This window comes from Danio aesculapii, chromosome 13 (genome assembly GCF_903798145.1).
Source record: "Danio aesculapii chromosome 13, fDanAes4.1, whole genome shotgun sequence".
Taxonomy (NCBI): domain Eukaryota; kingdom Metazoa; phylum Chordata; class Actinopteri; order Cypriniformes; family Danionidae; genus Danio; species Danio aesculapii.
This window is the reverse complement of record NC_079447.1, coordinates 30,713,782-30,735,512: the sequence shown is the minus strand read 5'-3', so window position 1 is coordinate 30,735,512 and position 21,731 is coordinate 30,713,782. Positions and strand designations below refer to the sequence as shown.

At 38.3% G+C, this 21,731-nt stretch overlaps 1 protein-coding gene across 1 annotated transcript; it reads left to right on the top strand.

Moving 5' to 3' along the window:
- Positions 1 to 538: 538 nt before the first annotated feature.
- Positions 539 to 19,977, top strand: myoz1a (myozenin 1a). The gene is made up of 6 exons (XM_056470766.1): positions 539 to 733; positions 2,674 to 2,770; positions 14,295 to 14,482; positions 16,340 to 16,595; positions 18,726 to 18,909; positions 19,007 to 19,977. The coding sequence occupies exons 2-6, from the start codon at positions 2,683 to 2,685 to the stop codon at positions 19,239 to 19,241; spliced, it is 951 nt and encodes a 316-aa protein (XP_056326741.1). The 5' UTR covers positions 539 to 733; positions 2,674 to 2,682; the 3' UTR covers positions 19,242 to 19,977.
- The last annotated feature ends 1,754 nt before the right edge of the window (positions 19,978 to 21,731 follow it).

Here is a 21,731-nt window from a genome sequence, read left to right as displayed (position 1 = left end):
CAAAGTGGCAAAGTGCCATGTGAAATAGTACTTCTTTACTGGTAGAGAAGTTGTGGTGAAATTATATTAGTTATGAAATTAGAAATGTTACTGAACTACTGTTATTTATATTTATAAATTATATATTTATATACTATTATATATTATTATATATATGTCCAGGTTGTTACAGAAGCAGAAACACAGCTGATTTTCTCATTCACCCCATAACATATTAGAACTAATGTTACAGTGGCTTCCCCGTCCAACACTGACCCCTAAGTGCTTAAATCATTACCATAAAAATACATTTAGCACAGAAGGGAACCCTCTATTGGTTTTAAAACGTGAAAATCCTCTCACAAGTTGAAGGAGATTAACCAAAGAACAAAAAGTGCAAATCTACCACAGCCCTTTTGCCCTGTGAAGTTATTTGATAACTATGTGCAATCAGCCGCTCTCTCTCCTTCTCTCTATATTTAGCCAATGAAGCATCTGCAAGAAAGATATTAGTCTCTTGATATTCCCATCAGCAAAGTGCTGTGCAGACCAAATGGGTCCCCCTTTACCCCTCACTCCCCCTTCTTACCCGGACTCTCCCTCCCCCCGTGAAGATCTGCCATCCAAGTCCCAACTGGATTTTGCACGCCTTAGGTTCTTGATCCAGCCACAGGTCAAAGGTACCCTGGAATTGGTAAACTTCTCAGCCACAAGCCTTTTCCTATTTTCACTGTACCTTTGAGACCAGTTCTTGGTAAGTGGATTATGCTATATTTTCACTTCACTAACCGCACATACTGACACCGTTCACAACTAACAGCTGCATGAAGGCAATGAAAACACGACCAGCAATAACTTCAGATGCCTTAATAGTTTTGTAAGCACAGACGGTACATCACAAGTTTGCACTGATTGGAAAAATCAAGGTTGAATGATACCTGTGGTGGCTTTTTTGCTTCTAAAATGTGGAAATATGCTAAACACTCCCACCCAGCCTGGTAGATGATTTTATGTGGAATGCAGAGCCTGTACTGTCCAGCTGGGGGAACTTAAGACTGGTGGACCCCAGCTTGTGATTATTTTACAGGGTGGGCCATTGCACCCCCTTCGTCACACCACAACATCATCAATCTGTGGTGTCATTTCAGTTTGAGGGAGATTTCCGATTTCTTCAAAGCATTAAGCCACAGTGAATGTGTTTATGCGTGTATGTTTGTGACCAATCCTGAGTATCTGACAATAAAACAGACACCACGACTCGTCACTAAAAGGTCCTGCTTTAAAAATAGCCATAATGTATTGAGTTACAGTCAAGTCGTTGCAGTGTTTGCCATTAACAGAGCCTTATACTAGCAGAATAAACTATATGCAGGCATACTATGTGCAGTAAAGCTGGTGAAAAAAACTAAATTAAATCTTCTATTTTACCATGATTTACCTTCATATGCAGATTTTAATCTGATTTGTTTGCCTAATTTGTAAAAATGTATGTAATAAATACTTGAGAACATACAATTGAATTAGAATAATGTAAACACTGTGGGTGTGCATTATTTTCTTAAAATTCAGCAGACCAGAGTCAGTTATTCTGCATATACCACATTTTAAGACATTGTCCAGTTGCTTAATTTTATGACATATCTCTTGTTTTTTTTAAACATTCTTCTGTATATAATTTCTCATCTGTCTCATCCCAAGCCTCTGTTGCTAATTTCATAATGTCATGCTGAGCTATTAATAAAGACTTGAGCAATTAATAACCGTTATTAATGCAGTTATTAAAAGATATATAGAGAGAGAGACACAGTGAGAGATTGACTGAGCTTGTGTGAATTACATATGCATCAGTGTGAAACCTCACTAGTAAGAAAAGTTATGTAGCTTTGTTATATAACTATTTTATTGATACAGTTGTACATACTGTACATGTCATTAAATAAAGGGTCTTTAATAACACTGATTGTTCCATTAAGAACGTTAAACATTTGAAGAGCCTTTCTGTAATCACCTCCACAAAATATTTTTCATAAAGTTCGCAAGGTTCTGTAGATTTTCTAAATATTCTTCACATATTCTTGTTTTTATGAAAAAAAAGCTTTCCATACATAATAAAACATAATTTGGAGTCGAAAACCGGTTATTTTTATTCTATTGCTTGTTATATTGACTTGTTTGCTCACTGTCTGTTTTGGTTCTAAGGACCTTTGAATTATCTGAAATTATTTGATATGAAATTGTAGAAATGCGAAGTCTGCAAGGCGTACTTTAGCTACATTTTGTGGAAATCATTGAACGTTTATCAGACAATAAGAATCGTGTATTTTTAACAATCCATAATACAACATTTTACAAAATCTGAACATTTTTAAACCAACCTTTCTCCAATTCTGTCTGAAAACTGTCTGTGAACATTACCCTAACCAACCAAACACTATGATGGGTTATGACTGTATGTTCAGACTTTGCTTATCTTTGGGAATCTGAGGAATGTGAGGTCATTGATATCTGCTCTGAGCAAGTGTCTGTTCTTCTCTATAATTCCTCAAGGACTTGGCATCTCAACTGAAGTGTTTGCTTACTCCACACCTGTTCATAAGTCAAACTGTATTCTAAACTACTGCAAAATGTTATAAAAAGCAATACTGATCAAATATTCTTATTTTATCAAATCCACTCTCACCTCTGTTTTCCCAGTCTGGAATCATGCCTCTGTCAGGAACACCAGCACCCCCCAACAAGCGTAAAAAGCCCTCCAAGATCATCACTGACCTGTCACACATCGCCCAAGATGGTAAGACACAAGCAACAAACTGGGGGACCAATTTGATTTAAATGGCGGTATTGTACTGTAGGAATATCTGTCGCTGAAAAGGTATGTTCACAAACAGTATTATTTATATTCTTAAAGCCAAAAATACAAACAGTTCATTTCTCGTCACATAGACTACAGTACAGATGGAAAGGAAGCGGAAACGTAAAGTGTGCATTACTCTGTGTTATTGTTGGTATTTTATGTGGTAAATTAGTCGTTATATATTTAATTTAAACTGACCACACTGACGCTTCGCGCTAATAAATGATGTATCGTCGTATTACAGTAAATAAACCGCCTGCTTTTATTTGATTGGCCACCACAGTCTACAGCAAAGATCAAGATTTTTGTCACCTGTTATGAAGCGGACAGGAGACAGAGGTAAGGAAACGTTAGGGTGTTTATTAAATGACAACAAGGAGCACATGAAGGATAGCCAGGAGGATCAGGAATGATGTTGGGGTCTTTTCCTCCGTGGCTGGGTAACAGGAATACACGAGGATGGACAGCACACACCAGATACAGCTGACAGAGGATGACACAGACTTGGAAGGACTGGAAGACAGGACGATTCGGGAGGACCAGGAAGACTAGGAGGAATACAAAGAGAACAGGTAAGTAAATCGTTTGTTTTAGCTGAGGATGACTACGCTGAGTGGTCGCTCAGTTGTCCGCTTTCGTCGAGACGAGCCCGGACAATGAGCGACTGGAGTGCTGTGCTTTTATCTGGTGCTCGTGAATGTGATGCAGCTGTGTGCTCATTAGAAGTCAGGTGATGGTGATCTTCGTGAGTGGGGGTCGTGAGAGCCTGACCAATCCATGACAGTACCCCCCTCCCCAGGGCCCGCTCCTGAGGGCCGACACCTCCGACGCCGTGGTGGTCTCCCTCTGCCTCTAGGCGCTGGGAACTCAGGGTGGCTCTCATGAAACTCCACCATGAGACTAGGATCGAGAATATCAGCTCTGGGAACCCATGTCCTTTCTTCGGGGCCGTACCCTTCCCAGTCCACCAGGTACTCCAACTGGCCACCACGACGTCGGGAACGCAAGATCTCCTTCACTGCGTAGACGGCTCCTTCTTCTAGGAGCAGTGGAGGAGGGGGTTCCTCTTCGTGGTCAGGCTCTGTGGAGGGAAGAACAGGATCGTGATAGGGTTTCAGGAGTGATACGTGGAATGTAGGGTGAATACGGTAGTGAGAGGGTAATTGTAGTTTGTAGGTGACGGGGTTAACCTGTTCCACGATGGTGAAGGGACCAACAAATCGGGGACTTAACTTGCGAGAGGGCAGTCGCATGCGTATGTCCCGGGTGGATAGCCACACCTTTTGTCCGGGTGTGTATCTGGGTTCTTCAGACCTTCTCCTATCGGCGGTTACCTTGCTTCGACGGACTGCCCTCTGCAGATGTTGATGAGCCTCGTCCCAGACTCTCTCGCTCTCCCGGAACCAGTGATCCACTGCGGGGACATCAGATGGTTCGCCATCCCAGGGAAAGAGCGGTGGTTGGAAGCCCAGGACGCACTGGAATGGCGTGAGTCCGGTGGAGGGTTGCCGCAGTGAATTTTGGGCATATTCTGCCCAGCCCAAATACTGGCTCCAGGAGTTCTGGTGACCACTGCAGAAGGTCCTCAGGAACCGTCCCACCTCCTGAATCTTCCTCTCTGTCTGCCCGTTGGTTTGGGGATGATATCCAGAAGAGAGGCTGACGGCCACACCTAGGAGCTTGAAGAAGGCTTTCCATAGACGTGAGATGAACTGTGGACCTCTGTCCGACACAATATCTTCTGGAATACCAAATGACCTGAAGACTTGATTAAAGATATTGTCGGCAGTTTCAAAGGCTGTGGGAAGACCTTTCAGAGGGATTAGTTTGACAAACTTTGAGAATCTATCTACTATGACTAGAATACAGGTATTACCTTCTGACGAAGGGAGGTCAGTGATAAAGTCCACTCCTAGGTGTGACCAGGGACGGTTCGGAATCGGCAAGGGATGGAGCTTTCCAGCGGGTAGATGACGTGGGCTCTTGGATTGGGCACAGTCCTTACAGCCCTGAACATATTGCCTCACATCCCTTGCCATGTTTGGCCACCAGAATCGTTGGGATACTAGCGAGAGAGTATTGTTGATCCCTGGATGTCCAGTGCCTAGCGAGGTATGTAAGGAGTGGATCAGATCTACCCGGTGTTCAGGTGGTATGAACTGCCGATGAGGAGGGCATCCCGGCGGAGCAGGGGCTTCCGGAGTGGCAACGACTGGAGGAGCGTTCCAGGTGATCGGACAAATGGAGATGTGTTCGGGAAGAATCTTCGTTGGGAGTTCTTCATGATCGTGATGCTCGTGTAAACGAGAGAGAGCGTCTGCTCTTAGATTCTTGGGTCCTGGACGATAGGAAATGGAGAAATCAAAACGTGAGAAGAAAAGTGACCATCTGGCTTGACGTGGACATAGTCTCTTGGCCTCTTTGATGTATTGGAGGTTTTTGTGATCTGTGATCACCTGGAACGGATGTTTGGCTCCCTCCAACCAGTGACGCCACTCCTCCAAGGCTAGCTTGATTGCTAGAAGCTCCCTGTCTCCTATGCTGTAATTCTGCTCCGCCGGGCTCAACTTCCGAGAGAAATAGGCACAGGGATGCAGTCGGGGCGGTGTATCATGATGTTGAGATAATACTGCCCCGACGCCGGTGGTGGATGCGTCCACTTCCACCACGAAAGGAAGATTTGGGTCAGGATGAGTCAGGAGTGGGGCCCTTGTGAACTCCTTCTTAAGAAGGCGGAAGGCTGCGGCTGCTTCTTTGGTCCACTCCAGTCCTTTGGGTTTACCCTTGAGGAGATTAGTGAGAGGTGATGTAATCCTGCTGTAGTCCTTGATAAACCGTCTATAAAAGTTAGCAAACCCAAGAAACCTCTGGAGCTCCTTAATGGAAGTGGGTTCTGACCAGGATAGAACAGCCTCAATTTTCTTCCCATCCATACGTATACCGGTTTGGTCAATGATGTATCCCAAGAAATGAATCGACTTCTGGTGGAATGAGCATTTCTCCGCTTTGAGGTAGAGGTGATGTTCTCTCAATGTGTGTAGGACCTCCGCAACGTGTTGGCGATGTTCGGCCTCACTCCGGGAGTAAATGAGGATGTCATCTATGTACACTATTACACAGTGGTGAAGAAACTCCCGGAGGACTTCATGAATGAAGTTTTGGAATACGGAGGGGGCGTTGACCAGACCGTAAGGCATGACCTCATATTCATAGTGGCCAGTAGGGGTCACGAATGCTGTCTTCCATTGGTCCCCCTCACGTATTCTTATCAGATTATACGCGCTGCGGAGGTCCAATTTAGTGAAGACTTTAGCTTCTCGGAGCTGTTCCAAAGCGGCTGGTACCAGAGGAAGGGGATATCGGTATTTTACTGTACCGTTATTTAGGACCCTGTAGTCGATGCATGGACGCAGCCCTCCGTCCTTCTTGGCCACAAAGAAGAAGCTTGAGGCGGCTGGTGATTTTGAGTGACGTATGTACCCCTGACTCAGAGCCTCCCTTATGTAATCTTCCATTGCCTGATTCTCTGGAAGCGAGAGCGGGTAGATCCTACCTCTTGGCAACTGGGCATCTGGAACTAGGTCGATCGCGCAGTCCCATGGCCGATGCGGCGGTAGCTGGGAAGCTCTCTTGGGGCAGAAGACATCATGAAAGGAGCTGTACTCCTTAGGAATGTGGATAGACTGCTTCTCAGGAGGGCTCTCGACCGATGTTGCAAACAAAGAAATGGGGTTCCGACCTTGAAGAGGGAGATTTGGAAAACAGGCAGGTGTACATCCAGATCCCCATTTCTTTATCTCTCCTGTGCCCCAAGAGATGATGGGATCGTGCTTCACCAGCCACGGGCGCCCTAGAATGATGTCCATATTTGCACCCTCCAGAACCAGAAATTGAATCCTCTCTTGATGTAACAACCCCACTTGAAGAAGGATGTCTTCGCATTGTCGATGGATACGGGTCGAAGATCGAGTGCACTGGGTTATCGGTTGTATCTGGTATATATGCGAGGACGCCTCAGTACGGAGGTGGAGTTGACGACAGAGGGATTGGGAGATGAAGTTCCCTGCTGACCCGGAGTCGATGAGGGCTGTGACAAGGAGAGAAATAGAGGCAGTAGTTATTTGTACGGTGGTAGTAAGTGGTTTACATTGTTCAATATTCGTACTGAATACACTCACTGAAGTCCGAATGGGACGAAGGGGACACTCCATACGGGTGTGTCCACTGACACCGCAGTATAGACACAGACCCCGGGTCAGCCTCCTCTGTCGTTCCGCTGATGTCAGTCTTCCAGACTCTATTATCATGGGTTCTGGTTCTGGAGAGGCTGTTGACTCAGGCGATTGGAGGAGTGCAGACGAGGGGGTGATGGTGTCCTGTTGATAGGAACGGAGACGATCGGAACATCGGAGAGAATGTTGGATGAATCTCTCCAGACCCATTGTATCATCTAATGTGGCCAGTTGGATTCGGAGAGTGGGTTCCAAGCCGAGCCGGTACGTGGTCAACAACGATCTCTCATTCCATCCACTTGCAGCTGCTAGAGTGCGAAACCGGAGAGCATATTCCTGTGTAGATAGAGTACCTTGCTTTAGATGATACAGCTGCTCTCCAGCGGCTACTTCCCCATCAGAACGTCCAAACACCTCTTTGAAATACTCCGTGAAGGTAGTGATGGAATTCATGACCGGCCCGGCTTGGTTCCAGATCGTCTCAGCCCATTTAAGTGCAGGTCCAGAGAGTAGAGATACGATGTAGGCGATCTTCGACTTATCTGTGGGATATAGAGAAGGTTGCATTTCGAATATGAGGGAACATTGTAACAGAAAACCATTGCACTCCCCCGCTCCGCCTGAGTAGGGCGCTGGTCGGGCCATGGGACTGGAAGGAAGGGCCGAAGAAGAAACTGTGGAGGCGGAAGTGCTCGGTGCTGGTGGTGCGTTGGAAAGTGGAGCTGGTGGCTGTAGAATCCGCTTCAACTGGTCCACCAGCTCTTGAAGGTGATCGGGGGTGCTCATGTTGTCGTCGTTATGGGTCCGGGCTTCTGTTATGAAGCGGACAGGAGACAGAGGTAAGGAAACGTTAGGGTGTTTATTAAATGACAACAAGGAGCACATGAAGGATAGCCAGGAGGATCAGGAATGATGTTGGGGTCTTTTCCTCCGTGGCTGGGTAACAGGAATACACGAGGATGGACAGCACACACCAGATACAGCTGACAGAGGATGACACAGACTTGGAAGGACTGGAAGACAGGACGATTCGGGAGGACCAGGAAGACTAGGAGGAATACAAAGAGAACAGGTAAGTAAATCGTTTGTTTTAGCTGAGGATGACTACGCTGAGTGGTCGCTCAGTTGTCCGCTTTCGTCGAGACGAGCCCGGACAATGAGCGACTGGAGTGCTGTGCTTTTATCTGGTGCTCGTGAATGTGATGCAGCTGTGTGCTCATTAGAAGTCAGGTGATGGTGATCTTCGTGAGTGGGGGTCGTGAGAGCCTGACCAATCCATGACATCACCCTTATGTTGTTGAATGGAGTGGAGTTAATTGGGACAGTTTGATCAATTAAAATCTTTAGTGTGGGATATGCCTTAAAGCTATTTATTGTTATTAATGTCAGGAAATGTCTATGATAAAGATTTTTTTCATGTTTATGAAAGAAGCCTTTCAAACTGTAGCAAGAATTATGCAATTGAATAGTAATAGTGAAATATTTCTAAAATTGTAGTCATTTTAATATATACTAAAGTATATTCATATAAATACATAATAACATTTTTATATAAATATTTATTATTATTATGTACTAAATATATTTCCCTTTGCCATTGGTGTAATTGTTTTTAGTTCAGCTCTGTCTAGTAAGTCTTGTCTACTTAAGCTGTTGTTCGGTGTCAGTCTTGTGTAGTTAGAGGTGTTTTTTATTGTGCTTAGTTAAATTACTCATTTTCTTAGTCTGTTTGGTGTACATCTGTGTGTTCTGTTGAATATAAATTCATTTCAAACACTCACCGTTCATCACAAGTTCACAGCTGTAACATTATTCAGATTCATTAAATTGCTCTTTAAACAAAATCACTAAAGCATTGCACAAAACATTCCTGAATTTAAAAAAATTAAATAAACCCATAGGAAGACCTGACATATGACTATACAACCACAAATCAGAAAAGGTTGAGAGTATGGAAAATGCAAATAATAAAGTAGTGATTTCTAAATTTACCTTGACTTGTATTTACAACATTATTTTATGTGTTCTTCAAAATTTTTATTTATCTTTTTCAAAATAAACATTCAAATTCTTTCAAGACATTTAAAAAAGTTGGAACAGTAATGCATTTACTACTTTGTAATGTTGCCATTGCTTTTCACAACACTTAAACTATGTTTAGGGACTGAAGACACCAATTTATAAAGTGTTTTATGTGTTTGTCCCATTCTTCATACAAACAAGTCAAACAAGGCAACAGTACAGGGTTTTCATTGTCGCAATTTGCGATTCAAAATGCACCACACATTCTCTATTGGAGACAGGTCGGGACAGCAGACAGGCCAGTCAAGTACCTGTATCCTCTTCCTCCGCAGCCAGGACTTCGTAATATGTACAGAATGTGGTTTTGCATTGTCTTGTTGAACTATGCATTGAGGCTCCTAGAAAAGAAGGCAACATATTACGCCCCTAAATCTCTATCTACTCTTCAGCATTAATGGTGTTGTCACAGAAGTGCCACTGAAATTCCTTCAGATTCCTTGGATCTTTTAACTTACAGTATGTTATGTACTGTTGAAGGTCAAATATCCAAATGTCTTCCTATCTTTCTGTGAGGAACAATGTTTTTAAACATTTCAATAATTTTCTCATATATTTGTTTGCAAACTTGCCATCCTCGACCCATCTTTGCTCCTAAAGGTCTAGACCTTTCTTAGATGCTGCTTTTATACCAAATCATAATTACAATTACCGGTTGACATCTCCTGTTTCAAATCACGTCATTATTTAACCAATTTACTTGATTACTAGCCCTAAATTGCTCCTGTCCTAACTTTTTCTGAATGTGTTGCAAGTCTGAATGAAAGGAAAGGATGTATATTTACAAATGAAATGAAGTTGACCAGACAAAACATGAAATATATTGTGTTCATATTTTCTGCAATGAAATACAAGTCAAAGTAATTTGGAAATCACTACTTTCTTTTTATTATTTATTTGAGTTTTTCATACTGTCATACATACTTATATAAACTTATAGAGAAATATGAAAGACAAATATTTTCATAGATGTGAAATTCAAACTAAATTGTATGTAATTCATGTGATTTTCATATGTTGCCTTAAATCAGATTTCAGACTTCTTATATGCTGTGTTTTAAAAAGCTTTATTTAAAGAATAACATGTTTGGGCCATTTCTATCAGTGATACTGGGGTCTGGAACTTAATAACATGATTCATGATTTAAAGAGTGTGTTTGTTTAGCCTTCCTGGCAGGTGAGAAGGCATTTTCTTTGGAAGATGTCATTAAAGAGATTAAATCATAGCCATGCTATAACACAACCTGCTCAATCATCTGTGTCAGTCATGTGACTCTGAAACTGTTTATTGGGAACATCATCTTAATTTCAGGGCCTGTCAGTAAGGTTTCATGCAGCTGAATTTAATATGTTTTAATGAGGAGTAATATGTCAGTGGCAACATGTATCTTGTAGACTGCAAAGATGAAATGTCAGCTGTGTCTCTGATTATTACCGGTGCACCTCATCATTATAATCATGGTACACGTACTCCACTGTAGGAACATTACATAAGGGGCTCCAGAGGAAATTAAGCCTGATTGATTTGTTCTTTTTTATGCTTTGTGAATCATGTGAATTAGATGTTAATATGAATAAAAAACTGTTACAGAAGAATTGATAATTTTGCTTAGGCTATACTCTTAAAAATAAAAGATTTGCATTGACATTGATTGGCAATGAAAAATCTTTAGAACGTTTTTAACATTTCCATTGAACAAAAGACACTGTATAGTGGAATAAAAGGTTATTAATATTATTAAAATGTTTCTTTAAGGAACTGGCCAGTAAAATCATCTTTGAGGAAAAAAAAACTTGTTCATCTATGGCAAAAGCTGCAAAAGCTTCTTTTAAAGTTTTTATTTTAAGTTACAAACAGATTCTTGCTAATTTAATTGTTGAAATGTTTTTACTTTGGTGGAAACAGCCACTTATTTTATGTAGAAATATACTTGCCAAGTTCCAAAGAAACTAATTGTTTATACTAACACCATCATGAAGATTTCCAAAGAACAGTGGGTGGTAGGATGACTAGTAGTTAGTGTTATGATTACAATGCGAAAAGGTTTCCTATAATATCTTGCACAGTTAGAATTTTAGAGAACTGCAATAATATTATGATATGAATTGTACTTATTACATGTCATTGTTAACATGAATTACACTTCCAAGTGTACATTTATTGCAGCATTTTTGTAAAGTGCTATCATTACTTGGTACATAAACTAGCATATATAGCAGTGCTTTTTGCCTACACTTTATTTGAATCATTTTTAGACATTCTGTTGTCTATAAGTAACTCTCTTATTGAGTAGTATTAGTAGAATATTAGGATTAGTAGAATAAGATGAGATGTTTATGGATATTTAAACTTATAGTCAGTAATGTCTGAAGGGCCATCAAAATATACTGTTAGCAGATATAGATCTGACAGCCTACTAATATCCCAATGGCTGCTAGTTGACATGAAGTTTAATGTTGCATTATGGTTAAAACAAATAAGAAAAGTATGTGTTAACAGTATTTAAAATAATATATGGTGCATGGTGAGGACGCAGGAAATACTGTTTTCTACACTGTAAATAAAATCCTGGTTGCCTTAAATTTTTAAGCTGGATCAAGTTAACCCCTATGAGTCCATTGAACTTATATTATGTTAAACTGACTCAAAACAGCTTGCATAACTTATAAAATTATATATAACTTATAAAACTTATAAACTTATAGAATATATATTTATATATTTAACTTATAAAATATAACTTATAACTTATAACATGATTAACTTAGTTTAATAAGTTACAATTAACAAAAACATATGCTGTCATGACTAATTGCTCATATAATTTTTTACAGTGTACTAATAATCAATTTTGAATAAATTTTTGTAAAATTGTTCAATATTTATAGTTTCTAGCAGACATGATTTTTGTGACACTAGAAAGTTCACAGAGACAGATATGGCTGAAAGCAGGTTATATTAAAAGCATATTTTATTATTTTGAAGACACACACACACACACACACACACACACACACACACACACACACACACACACACACACACACACACACACACACACACACACACACACACACACACAGAGAGAGAGAGAGAGAGAGAGACAAATGAACACACATAAAAACACACACAATTAACAATCACCATTTGATAAAATGAAGAAACCATAAACTGCAGAGAATCATGAAAAAACGAAAACAACAGAGCTTGTTTTAAAAGAACAATAAAGATTTTTTCCTCCAGTACAACTAAAATATTTAAATTGTTCAATAGGTAGCCAGCTAGTTAATTTATAAATGTTTCTTTCAAGAACTGTTCACTGCAGGAACTGGTTCTTTAACAAGCCCCAAGTGGTTTTTCTCGACTGGCATCACTCCAATAAATCCATTTTGGAACAATTTTGGTTGAAAAGTGCATGTTACTTTATGTTTCAATTGACATTTAATTCAGATCCCACATGGAAAAAACCTATATAAACATAAATGGTTTAAAATAGGTTTTGATATAGGTTTTTAAAATATGTGACATAAAAAAATTGGCCGTTTTCCTTAATATATAATATATAGGAACTGTATGTACATATATGTGTTCATACAGTTGAAGTCAGAATTATTAGCCTCCTGTTTGTTTTTGTCCCCAATTTCTGTTTAACGGAGAGAAGATTTTTTTTCAACACATTTCTAAACATAATAGTTTTAATAACTCATTTCTAATAACTGATTTATTTTATCTTTGCCATGATGACAGTAAATAATATTTGACTAGATATTTTTAAGACACTTCTATACAGCTTAAAGTCCATTTAAAGGCTTAACTAGGTTAATTAGCTTAAATAGGCAGGATAGGGTAATTAGGAAAGTTACTGTATAATGATGGTTTGTTCTGTAGACAGTCGAAAAAAAATTAGCTTAAAGGAGCTAATAATTTTGACCTTAAAATGGTTCAGAAAAATTTTAAACTGCTTTTTTTTTTTAAACAAATATGACTTTTCTTTGCTCTGTTAAACATCATTTGAAAAAAACTTCAAAAGGGGGCTAATAATTCTGACTTCAACTGTATATGTGTACATATATACGTGTATATATGTACCTATATAGGTTCGTATATGCATGTATATATGTGTGCATATATGCACATATATGTTCACCTTTATGTTCACCTATATGTTTACCTATACATTAGTAAAATTTGTAAAATCCATAGCTGCTAGACAACATAAAAAAGTAGAAATGTACATTTTTTATTTACTTAAGAACAATCAAAAAGTACAAGAAAAATAAGCCAAAAAACTGAACAGAAAAAAATATATATATAATAAAAAAATTACAAACCATTGTGTTTCTTTTCCACTATCTTGATACAAGAAAGAATTGACCTTGTAAATGTTTCAGGAAAACGTGTAGACATCATATCTTTTCATCTCCTCTCACTTTCCATAGTTAAACTCCATAACATGCCAATACATTTGATACCAATTTTAAGTGTTCGCACATACATACGTTTTTTGCATTTTTTTTTTTTGTTAATTCTTAGTTATTGCCTTGATAATAAAAAAAAATATGAGCTAGGCATCATGTATGACAGTTGCCTAAGTAATATAGGGCTTATACGTGGTTATAAAAAAAGCAATACAGGAGACCTACTGTATATGGCCTGTACAGTATATGCACATATATGCACCTCAATGTTGCCTATATGTGGCATACGCATATATGCAGCATATATATTATCATATATGTGCATATATACTGCATATAGGTTTTTATATAAGCGCATACAGTATATCCTCATATAAGTTCTTTCCATGTGGGATAGTAGTGCAGTAGTAGTCAGCATTTGGTCGACAGGAATAGGTGTTGTTCATTTGTTTTAGGACAGCTTTGAAGAGGGTGATGATTGATTAAAGATGATGTTGACTACTGTACAGCTAGTATTTCTTACAGCTGTGTCAATGTAGAATGCCAGATATGCTGTAATGTGAAGACTGCAGAATTTACTGACATAGTGGAGCGAAGAATAACCCAACTTGCAGTTATTTATTTCAAACAGAGATGGCGACAGAGATTCAAAAGCTCAATACTGCATCTTTAAAATCAACAGAAGTTTTATGGTGCCCATTAAAATATAGAGCGATTCTTTTTTTTCCTAGAGTATGAATCAGAACCTGAGGCCTCTGAGTTTGACTTGGGGAAAAAGATCAGGGCACCCAAGGACATCATGCTAGAGGAACTGTCCCTTAATAAGAACAAAGGCTCCAAGATGTTCAGGATGAGGCAGCTTCGTGTGGAGAAGTTTATCTATGAGAACAACCCTGACCTCTTCAGTAGTGAGTCTATGGTAAGGCAGGCTAGAAGTCAAAGTCATATGCATATTTGTTCACAGATTCAAGATTATTTACATTAGATTGTGATTACTTTTTCAATGAGTTCTTCTGTGTTCTACCTGTATTTAGACTCTTTATATTGATCAAGGGTAACACTACAATAATGGTCCATTGATTTAATGTTAGTTAATGTATTTACTAACATGAACAAGCAATTAGTAATACATTTATTACATTATTAATTCATCTTTGTTAACTCTAGTTAATGTTATTTACAGCCGTGAAAAATTAGGATACCCTATGAAAGCCTGGGTATTTTGTAAGGTTTTTTAATATATGGTTATTTAATCTAATTTATAACAATGCTGAAAGATTAAGGTAATATAAGTAAAAAATTGTAAAAAATGTATTCGGTTTAATTCTACAAAAATGCTTATTCTAACTGAGGAAAGAGTTAGGACACCTCACATTTATTCACACTTAAAATGGCTCAAATCACAGACAGATGTACCACAACAGATGCACGTTATTAATAAATCGTTACTCAGCATTTTTAATGAGGCTTGCCTTTTGTAAATCTCTGACATTTATTTTGGTGTGCTCCTGACTGTTGAAGTGAGAGTGAGCACCAAGGTTAGAGCAAAAGAGCTGTTTGAGACCTTCAGAAAAAAAAACAGTAGCAGCCTATGAGTCTGGTAAAGGATTTAAAAGATCTCAAAAGATTTTGAAATGAGCCATTCCACTATCCGTGTGGTTAAAACACAGATAGACAAATTTCCATGTGGGTGCGTGCGTACAATTCTGAACAATATCTTATGCATATAAACGTCAGACATCCACTAGACTGTTTAGAGCTGACTCCAGACCTGTGAAACGGATCCACAATCAAAAAAAAACACACACACTTAAAGTATAATCTGTTTCTCATCCAAGGCTGAGTGTACTCTCAGCCGTCTTTATCAAAACTGGTTAAAACCCGGTATAATCTACATTCAGGCAGTTATATCCTTACTACACAAAGTCTATCTTGAATAAAAAGTAGAATCACTTTAAAAGAATTAACCGTAAAAATAGCTAAATCACTTTAGACATTTTTAGATAGTATTAACAGAAATAACAATAGAAACAGTTGCTTCTTGTCTCAGCCCTCAGTTTCACTCAAGGTCTCCGTGACCTCTAGTTTGGTGGCTCCTGAAAAAGTTACACAGAGACAGGCAAATGCACTGAACATTCTTACATAGAGCAGTGTTAACTTATTCATTAGTTAAAATCATTTCAAAGTTAAATACTCATTTAAATAATCATATAATCATTAATAAAGATAATGAGAAACAGGATGATGCGAAAATGATAAACGTTGATCCATGATAAAACGGATTGGAAGGCAGAAATCCGAATCCTTCATCAGCCAAAGGTGGTAACACAAGCTATTAAGGGGTAGGGTGTCCTAACTTTTTCCTTGTAAAAGTTTTTTTTGTTTTGTTTTAATTGTTTACTTATATTACCTTAATATTTCTGGACTGTTAAAGTTGAGATTAAACAACCATATAAATTTAAAAAACTTACAAAATACCACAGCTTTTATAGGGTGTTCTAAATTTTTCACATGCCTGTAAGTTAATGTTAACTAATGTTAAAAACACAACGTTGGATTTTAATAATGCATTAGTAAATTTTGAACAAGATTAATTCATGCTTTACAAGATTAACCATACTTCGTTAATGTTAGTAAATGCAATAACTAATTGACCAAGTGTTACCTGATCAAGTTCTTATTGCTAACACTAAATGTTTCATTCAGTGTTTCATAATATGATCTGAATGTTAAACTCGAAGCTCCTCCACTAATTATTGTGTTACTTTTTGTAAAGGATAACCTCCAGAAGTTTGTGCCCAGCCTGGGGGGCCAGATGATGGATGTTGGTGGACGCCTGATTGGTGGACAGATGGCTGGGCATGCTGGTGGGGTCGGCCAAGCACCAGTGCCTCCTCCTAAACCCGGAAGCTTTGGCAAGGGAGCCGGGGGTGGGCTGCTGGCTGGTGGGCTCGCTGGAGGAGCTGGAGGTGTTGGAGTGTCAGGAGGAGGAGTAGGGGGGAAAGATGGTCTATCAGTAGATATCTCACTGAGTAAGTATAGAGAAGCGTTAGAGACTTTTTTACACTAGCCACATCACCCATATTTGAAGCTGATAGTAATAAAACTAATAGTTAAATAAAAGTATGCAATGCCTATTATAGTACAAGGATAACTTAGTCAACATAAAACAGAAACTGCAAATACAGTAGTAAACATTCGAAGTGAATCAAAAATGTTTTTCTAAATTGTCCTTGGACAATAAGGGATGTTGTTCAATAGTTTTAGGACAACTTTGATGAAAGGTGATGATCCACTTCAAATGTTGACTACTGTAGTTTTTCTGTCATATTGTTTTCTAAACGTTTTATAATAATTACTATAACATTAAATAAAATGTTTTATTTTATGGTGACTTTAAACTAAAGAATATTTCCTTCGGCTTAGTCCCTTTATTTATCAGGGGACGCCACAGCCGAACGAACTGTCAACTTATCCAGTATATGTTTTACGCAGCGGGTGCCCTTCCAGCTGCAACCCAGCTCTGGGAAACACCCATACACTTTCACATTCACACACATACACTACGGCCAATTTTTAGCTTATTCTATTCACCTGTACCTCATGTCTTTGGACTGTGGGGGAAACCGGAGCACCCAGTGGAAACCCACGCCACCACAGGGAGAACCTGCAAACTCCACACAGAAATGTCAACTGACCTAGCTAGGATTGGAGCCAGCTGTGAAGCGACAGTGCTAACCACCAAAGAATAAGTAAAACTAACAAAAGTAAACATGAAAAGATTATGCTCACTAAATATTTGTGGAAACAAATAAGCTATAGTATACAGCATGACGTGTTTAGGTATGGGCCAGTATAAGATTCTGACCGTATGATAACCTTGGATAAAAATATCATGGTTTCACGGTATTGTGATTACTGCTCTAAAATATGTTCTTTTTAAATGTCTGGGTAAAAAACAACACCCCCCCCCCCCCCCCCCATTGAACACAATATATTTTATTTTTTGAAAGATTTCAAATATTTTGGAACAGTAAATATGTCAGGCTAAATAATTCAAATGAATGATTGACTTCTGCTGTCGTCATTAATATCAAAAAACACAGATTTCTTTACAATTTAAAACGGCATCTTTGGATATTTTTTTCTGCTGGAGATACTGTTGTCTTAAAAAACAAAACAAAAAAGTAAAAAAAAAAATCTTACACATACCTTAGGATTGGTATTACAGAAAATGTTGGCGGTTTTAAAACCTTGACTTTTCCAAACCGCGGTATACCTTGAAAACAGTTATCGTCCCCTGCCTATACGTGTTATATAATATTTAAAAAAGCATGCACAAACGACAAAAGCACTTGACAAAATTACTTAAAATTAACCTTTAATAAAGATATAAAAATTTAATCTAATTTAAAATATTATTAAAACTATGATATACAAACATATATATACATATATATATATATATATATATATATATATATATATATATATATATACAAACATTTGCCTAGAAATACATAATTTTATTTACCCATTCATACATCAAACCCTTTTTTCTCAGTGAATTTTTTTTGTCTATTGAAAATCACTTGGGTTCAGTGCTAAACTGTAAAACCCAAAATGTTAAGGTAACTCAAACCATTTGAGGAAACTGATTGCAACAAACCTTTTAAGTTCAAAAACTAATCTTAATGAGTACTGTGAACTCAATCTGTTTGAGTAAAGGAAGCAATTTGAGCACAGTAAAACCCAATAAATGAAGAGAACTCAAACCAACTCAAAACCCAATAAGTTATGGCAACTCAAACCTTTTGAGTAAACCGATTGCTACAAACCATGAGTTAAAAAACTAATCTATATGAGTACTGTGAACTTACTCTATTTAAGTTGAAGTACTGAGGTATTAATTAACTCATTACCTTCAACACTGAGATCAGAATTCATTTCAAATGAGTAGAGTCAACTTTCAGAAAATTTTGAGTTAACTACACTCATGTCATTTGATAAAGTTGACTGTTGGGTTTTACAGTGTATGCATGTTTATTGTATTGTATGTGGGAACAATGTAAGAGAGTAAATGATGTAATTTGAGTATTTTGAGTGAACTGTTTAACAATTTCACCACTCTATCTCTTTTTCAATCGATTTATATTTCTCAGCCGGTGATCAAAGTTCTAAGGCTGCTTTGGACAAGGCTAAAAAGAGGGCTGAATATGTGAAAACATACATTTCTCCTTGGGAACGGGCTATGAAGGGCAACGAAGACCTTCTAGCCACAATGAAGGCTCAAATGCCATCACCCTGCACTTTCATGGAGCTGCGCAAATACAAGAGCTTCAACAGGTGCATTTCACAATCTGCCTCTTCCTCTGCATGCTGCATTGCACAGTCCAATTGTCTGGTTTTTGCCTTGAATTGCCCTATCTCTCAATCTGTCCAGGAGTGCCATGCCATTTGGAGGATTTGAGAAAGCTTCCCAGCTGATGACCTTCCAGCTGCCAGACATCGAGGTGGCCACCGAGGAGACCGAGCCTGCAGTGGTTTACCAGCATGACATCAACTCACGACCCTCCTTTAATCGTACACCCATTGGCTGGGGTGGAAGCATTGAACCAGGCAGCATTCACATGGAGCTGGATACTATACCATTTGATGGGGAGACTGATGATCTGTGAGCCTACAATCCTATATAAACTAATATGCCTATCCTAATTACCCTGCACCTGTCCTTATAACCCTCATATGCACACATAGTCACAATGCAGCATCCTGCAGATCCATCAGGAGGACAAATAAAATGTGAATTGTACACTTAATCTAAACCTGTACGTGAGCCTAAAATAAAGAAATCCTTAGGTATATGTGAAGGTATCTTGTGCATAAAGCAGATCAGCCTAAATTAGCATGTCAGGTGGAGACTGATGTTTTGGTTCTCTTGTTATTTTGTCAGCATGTTGCACTTTAGAAGTGAACAAATGAGCTTGACGTGCCTTAGGCAACAATGTCCAGTTAGCACTATAGCACTGATGGACTGCTTGGCACACACTGCTGTTTCCAGTCACTTAGATACAGGTAAACAGTTCTGAGTGCATAATCTGCAACCTACCTTTAAAACAGCCTATCGTCACACTTTGCCACTCATTATAGTATCATTTACATGCGTAAATACTAATTATAGTCATGGCCATCTTGCACTTATTATAATTGTGTTGTGGAACACATTACACAGTTGTTCTTGCTATAGTAAATTACTGTTGTAACATTATGCACATAAATATATTCATTATATCCATGTCATCATAAACATTTATGAACATCATCAAACGTAGAGTGATCGAATAAAAACTCTAAACTGCTGTCTCCACGCTAAGCTGCTACATGCCCATTCTTTAATAAATGATCGATTGCGTATCCTTGTGTTTGTAGTCCTTTGTGGATTTACTGTGTTTTGGGGTCTATAATTAAATTGGTAGTGAGAAAGTGGGTCATACTGTAAGTGTATTTGCAGGAATTTTATGGCACGAAAACTAACTACAGCCAGCAGGTTGTGTGCAATATTTCATAAGGACTTTCATCAGAATCAGAATCTGCTTTCTTGCTAAGTGTACCTGCACACACAAGGAATTGTTCTTGGTAATGAATCAAATAAAAAATACAAGAAGAATGCATAGCAATAAACATGAACAGTATAAAACAGTATGTTTGGGTTTTTAAAAAAACAACATTTAAAAATTCTTAAATGATATATTTAGAGATTACATACATATTTAATGCATGTATAATTACCTATTTTTGTTTCAGATACCACATAACTCTGGTTGCTGAATTTTTAAAATGAATTCTTATAAATTAGATATAAAACCTTAAAATAACCAAAAAGATAAACTCCCAATGTGATTTTGTTTGGGCAAAGTACTAAATGTGTCAACTATGAAATTACCTTCCTGTTCATTTCCAATGCCGTCATTTCCAGCCACAAACAAAACAAGTATGACTAATATTTTCAGGACCATTTTTAGTCAGATGTAAAGTTTTCTTTACTCTTAAAAATAAAGGTGCCAGGAAGAACCAAAAAATGTGGTATATTCACAACAAGGGTCCTATATTAGAACCCCCAAAAGTTGGGAGAGTATGGAAAATTCAAATAAAAAAAAAAAATAGTAATTTCCAAATAACTTTGACTTGTATTTTAATGCAGACATTATGAACACAAACAATTTCATGTTTTGTCTGGTCAACTTCCTTTCATTTGTAAATATACATCCTTTCCTGTCTTTCAGACTTTTCAACACATTCCAAAAAAAGAGCAATTTAGGGCTAGTAATCAGGTAAATTAGTTAATGATGTCATTTGAAACAGGTGATGTCAACAGGTGATTGTAATTATGATTTGGTACAAAAAAGCTTCCAGGAAAGGTCTAGACCTTAAGGAGCAAAGATGGGCTGAGGATTGCTAGTTTTGCAACAAATACATGAGAAAATTATTGAAATGTTTAACAACAATGTTCCTCAAAGAAAGATAGGACAACATTTGGATATTTCACCCTCAACAGTGTTTAACATTATTAAAAGATTCAAGGAATCTGGAGGAATGTCAGTGTATAAAGAACAAGGGCGCAAGCCTAAGCTGATTTACCATGATCTCCGATCCCTCAGGCGGTACTGCATCAAGAATCGTCATTCATTCTCGATACATCCACAAAGGCCAGTTAAAACTGTACTGTGCCAAAAGGAAGCCCTATGTTAACAGTGTCCAGAAGCGCTGTTGATTTCTCTTGGCTCTGAGGCATCTGGAGTAGACCATTGACAGTGGAAACATGTACTGTGGTCAGATGAATCAGTTTTTCAGTTAATTTTTAGGAGAAATGGATGCCGTAGGCTCTGGACCAAAGAAGAAAAGAATCATCTAGACTGTTACCAGCAACAAGTCCAAAAGCCAGGGTCCATCATAGTATGAGGTTGTCTCAGTGCCTTTGGCAAAGGTAAATTTGACTTCTGTGATGGCGTCATTAATGCTGAAAAGTACATATTGTAGAGATTTTGGAGCACAATATGTTGCCTTGTTTTCCAGGGATGCCCATGAATATTTCAACAAGACAATGCAAAACCACATTCTGCACACATTACAAAGTCCTGGCTGCGGAGGAAGAGGATACAAGTACATGA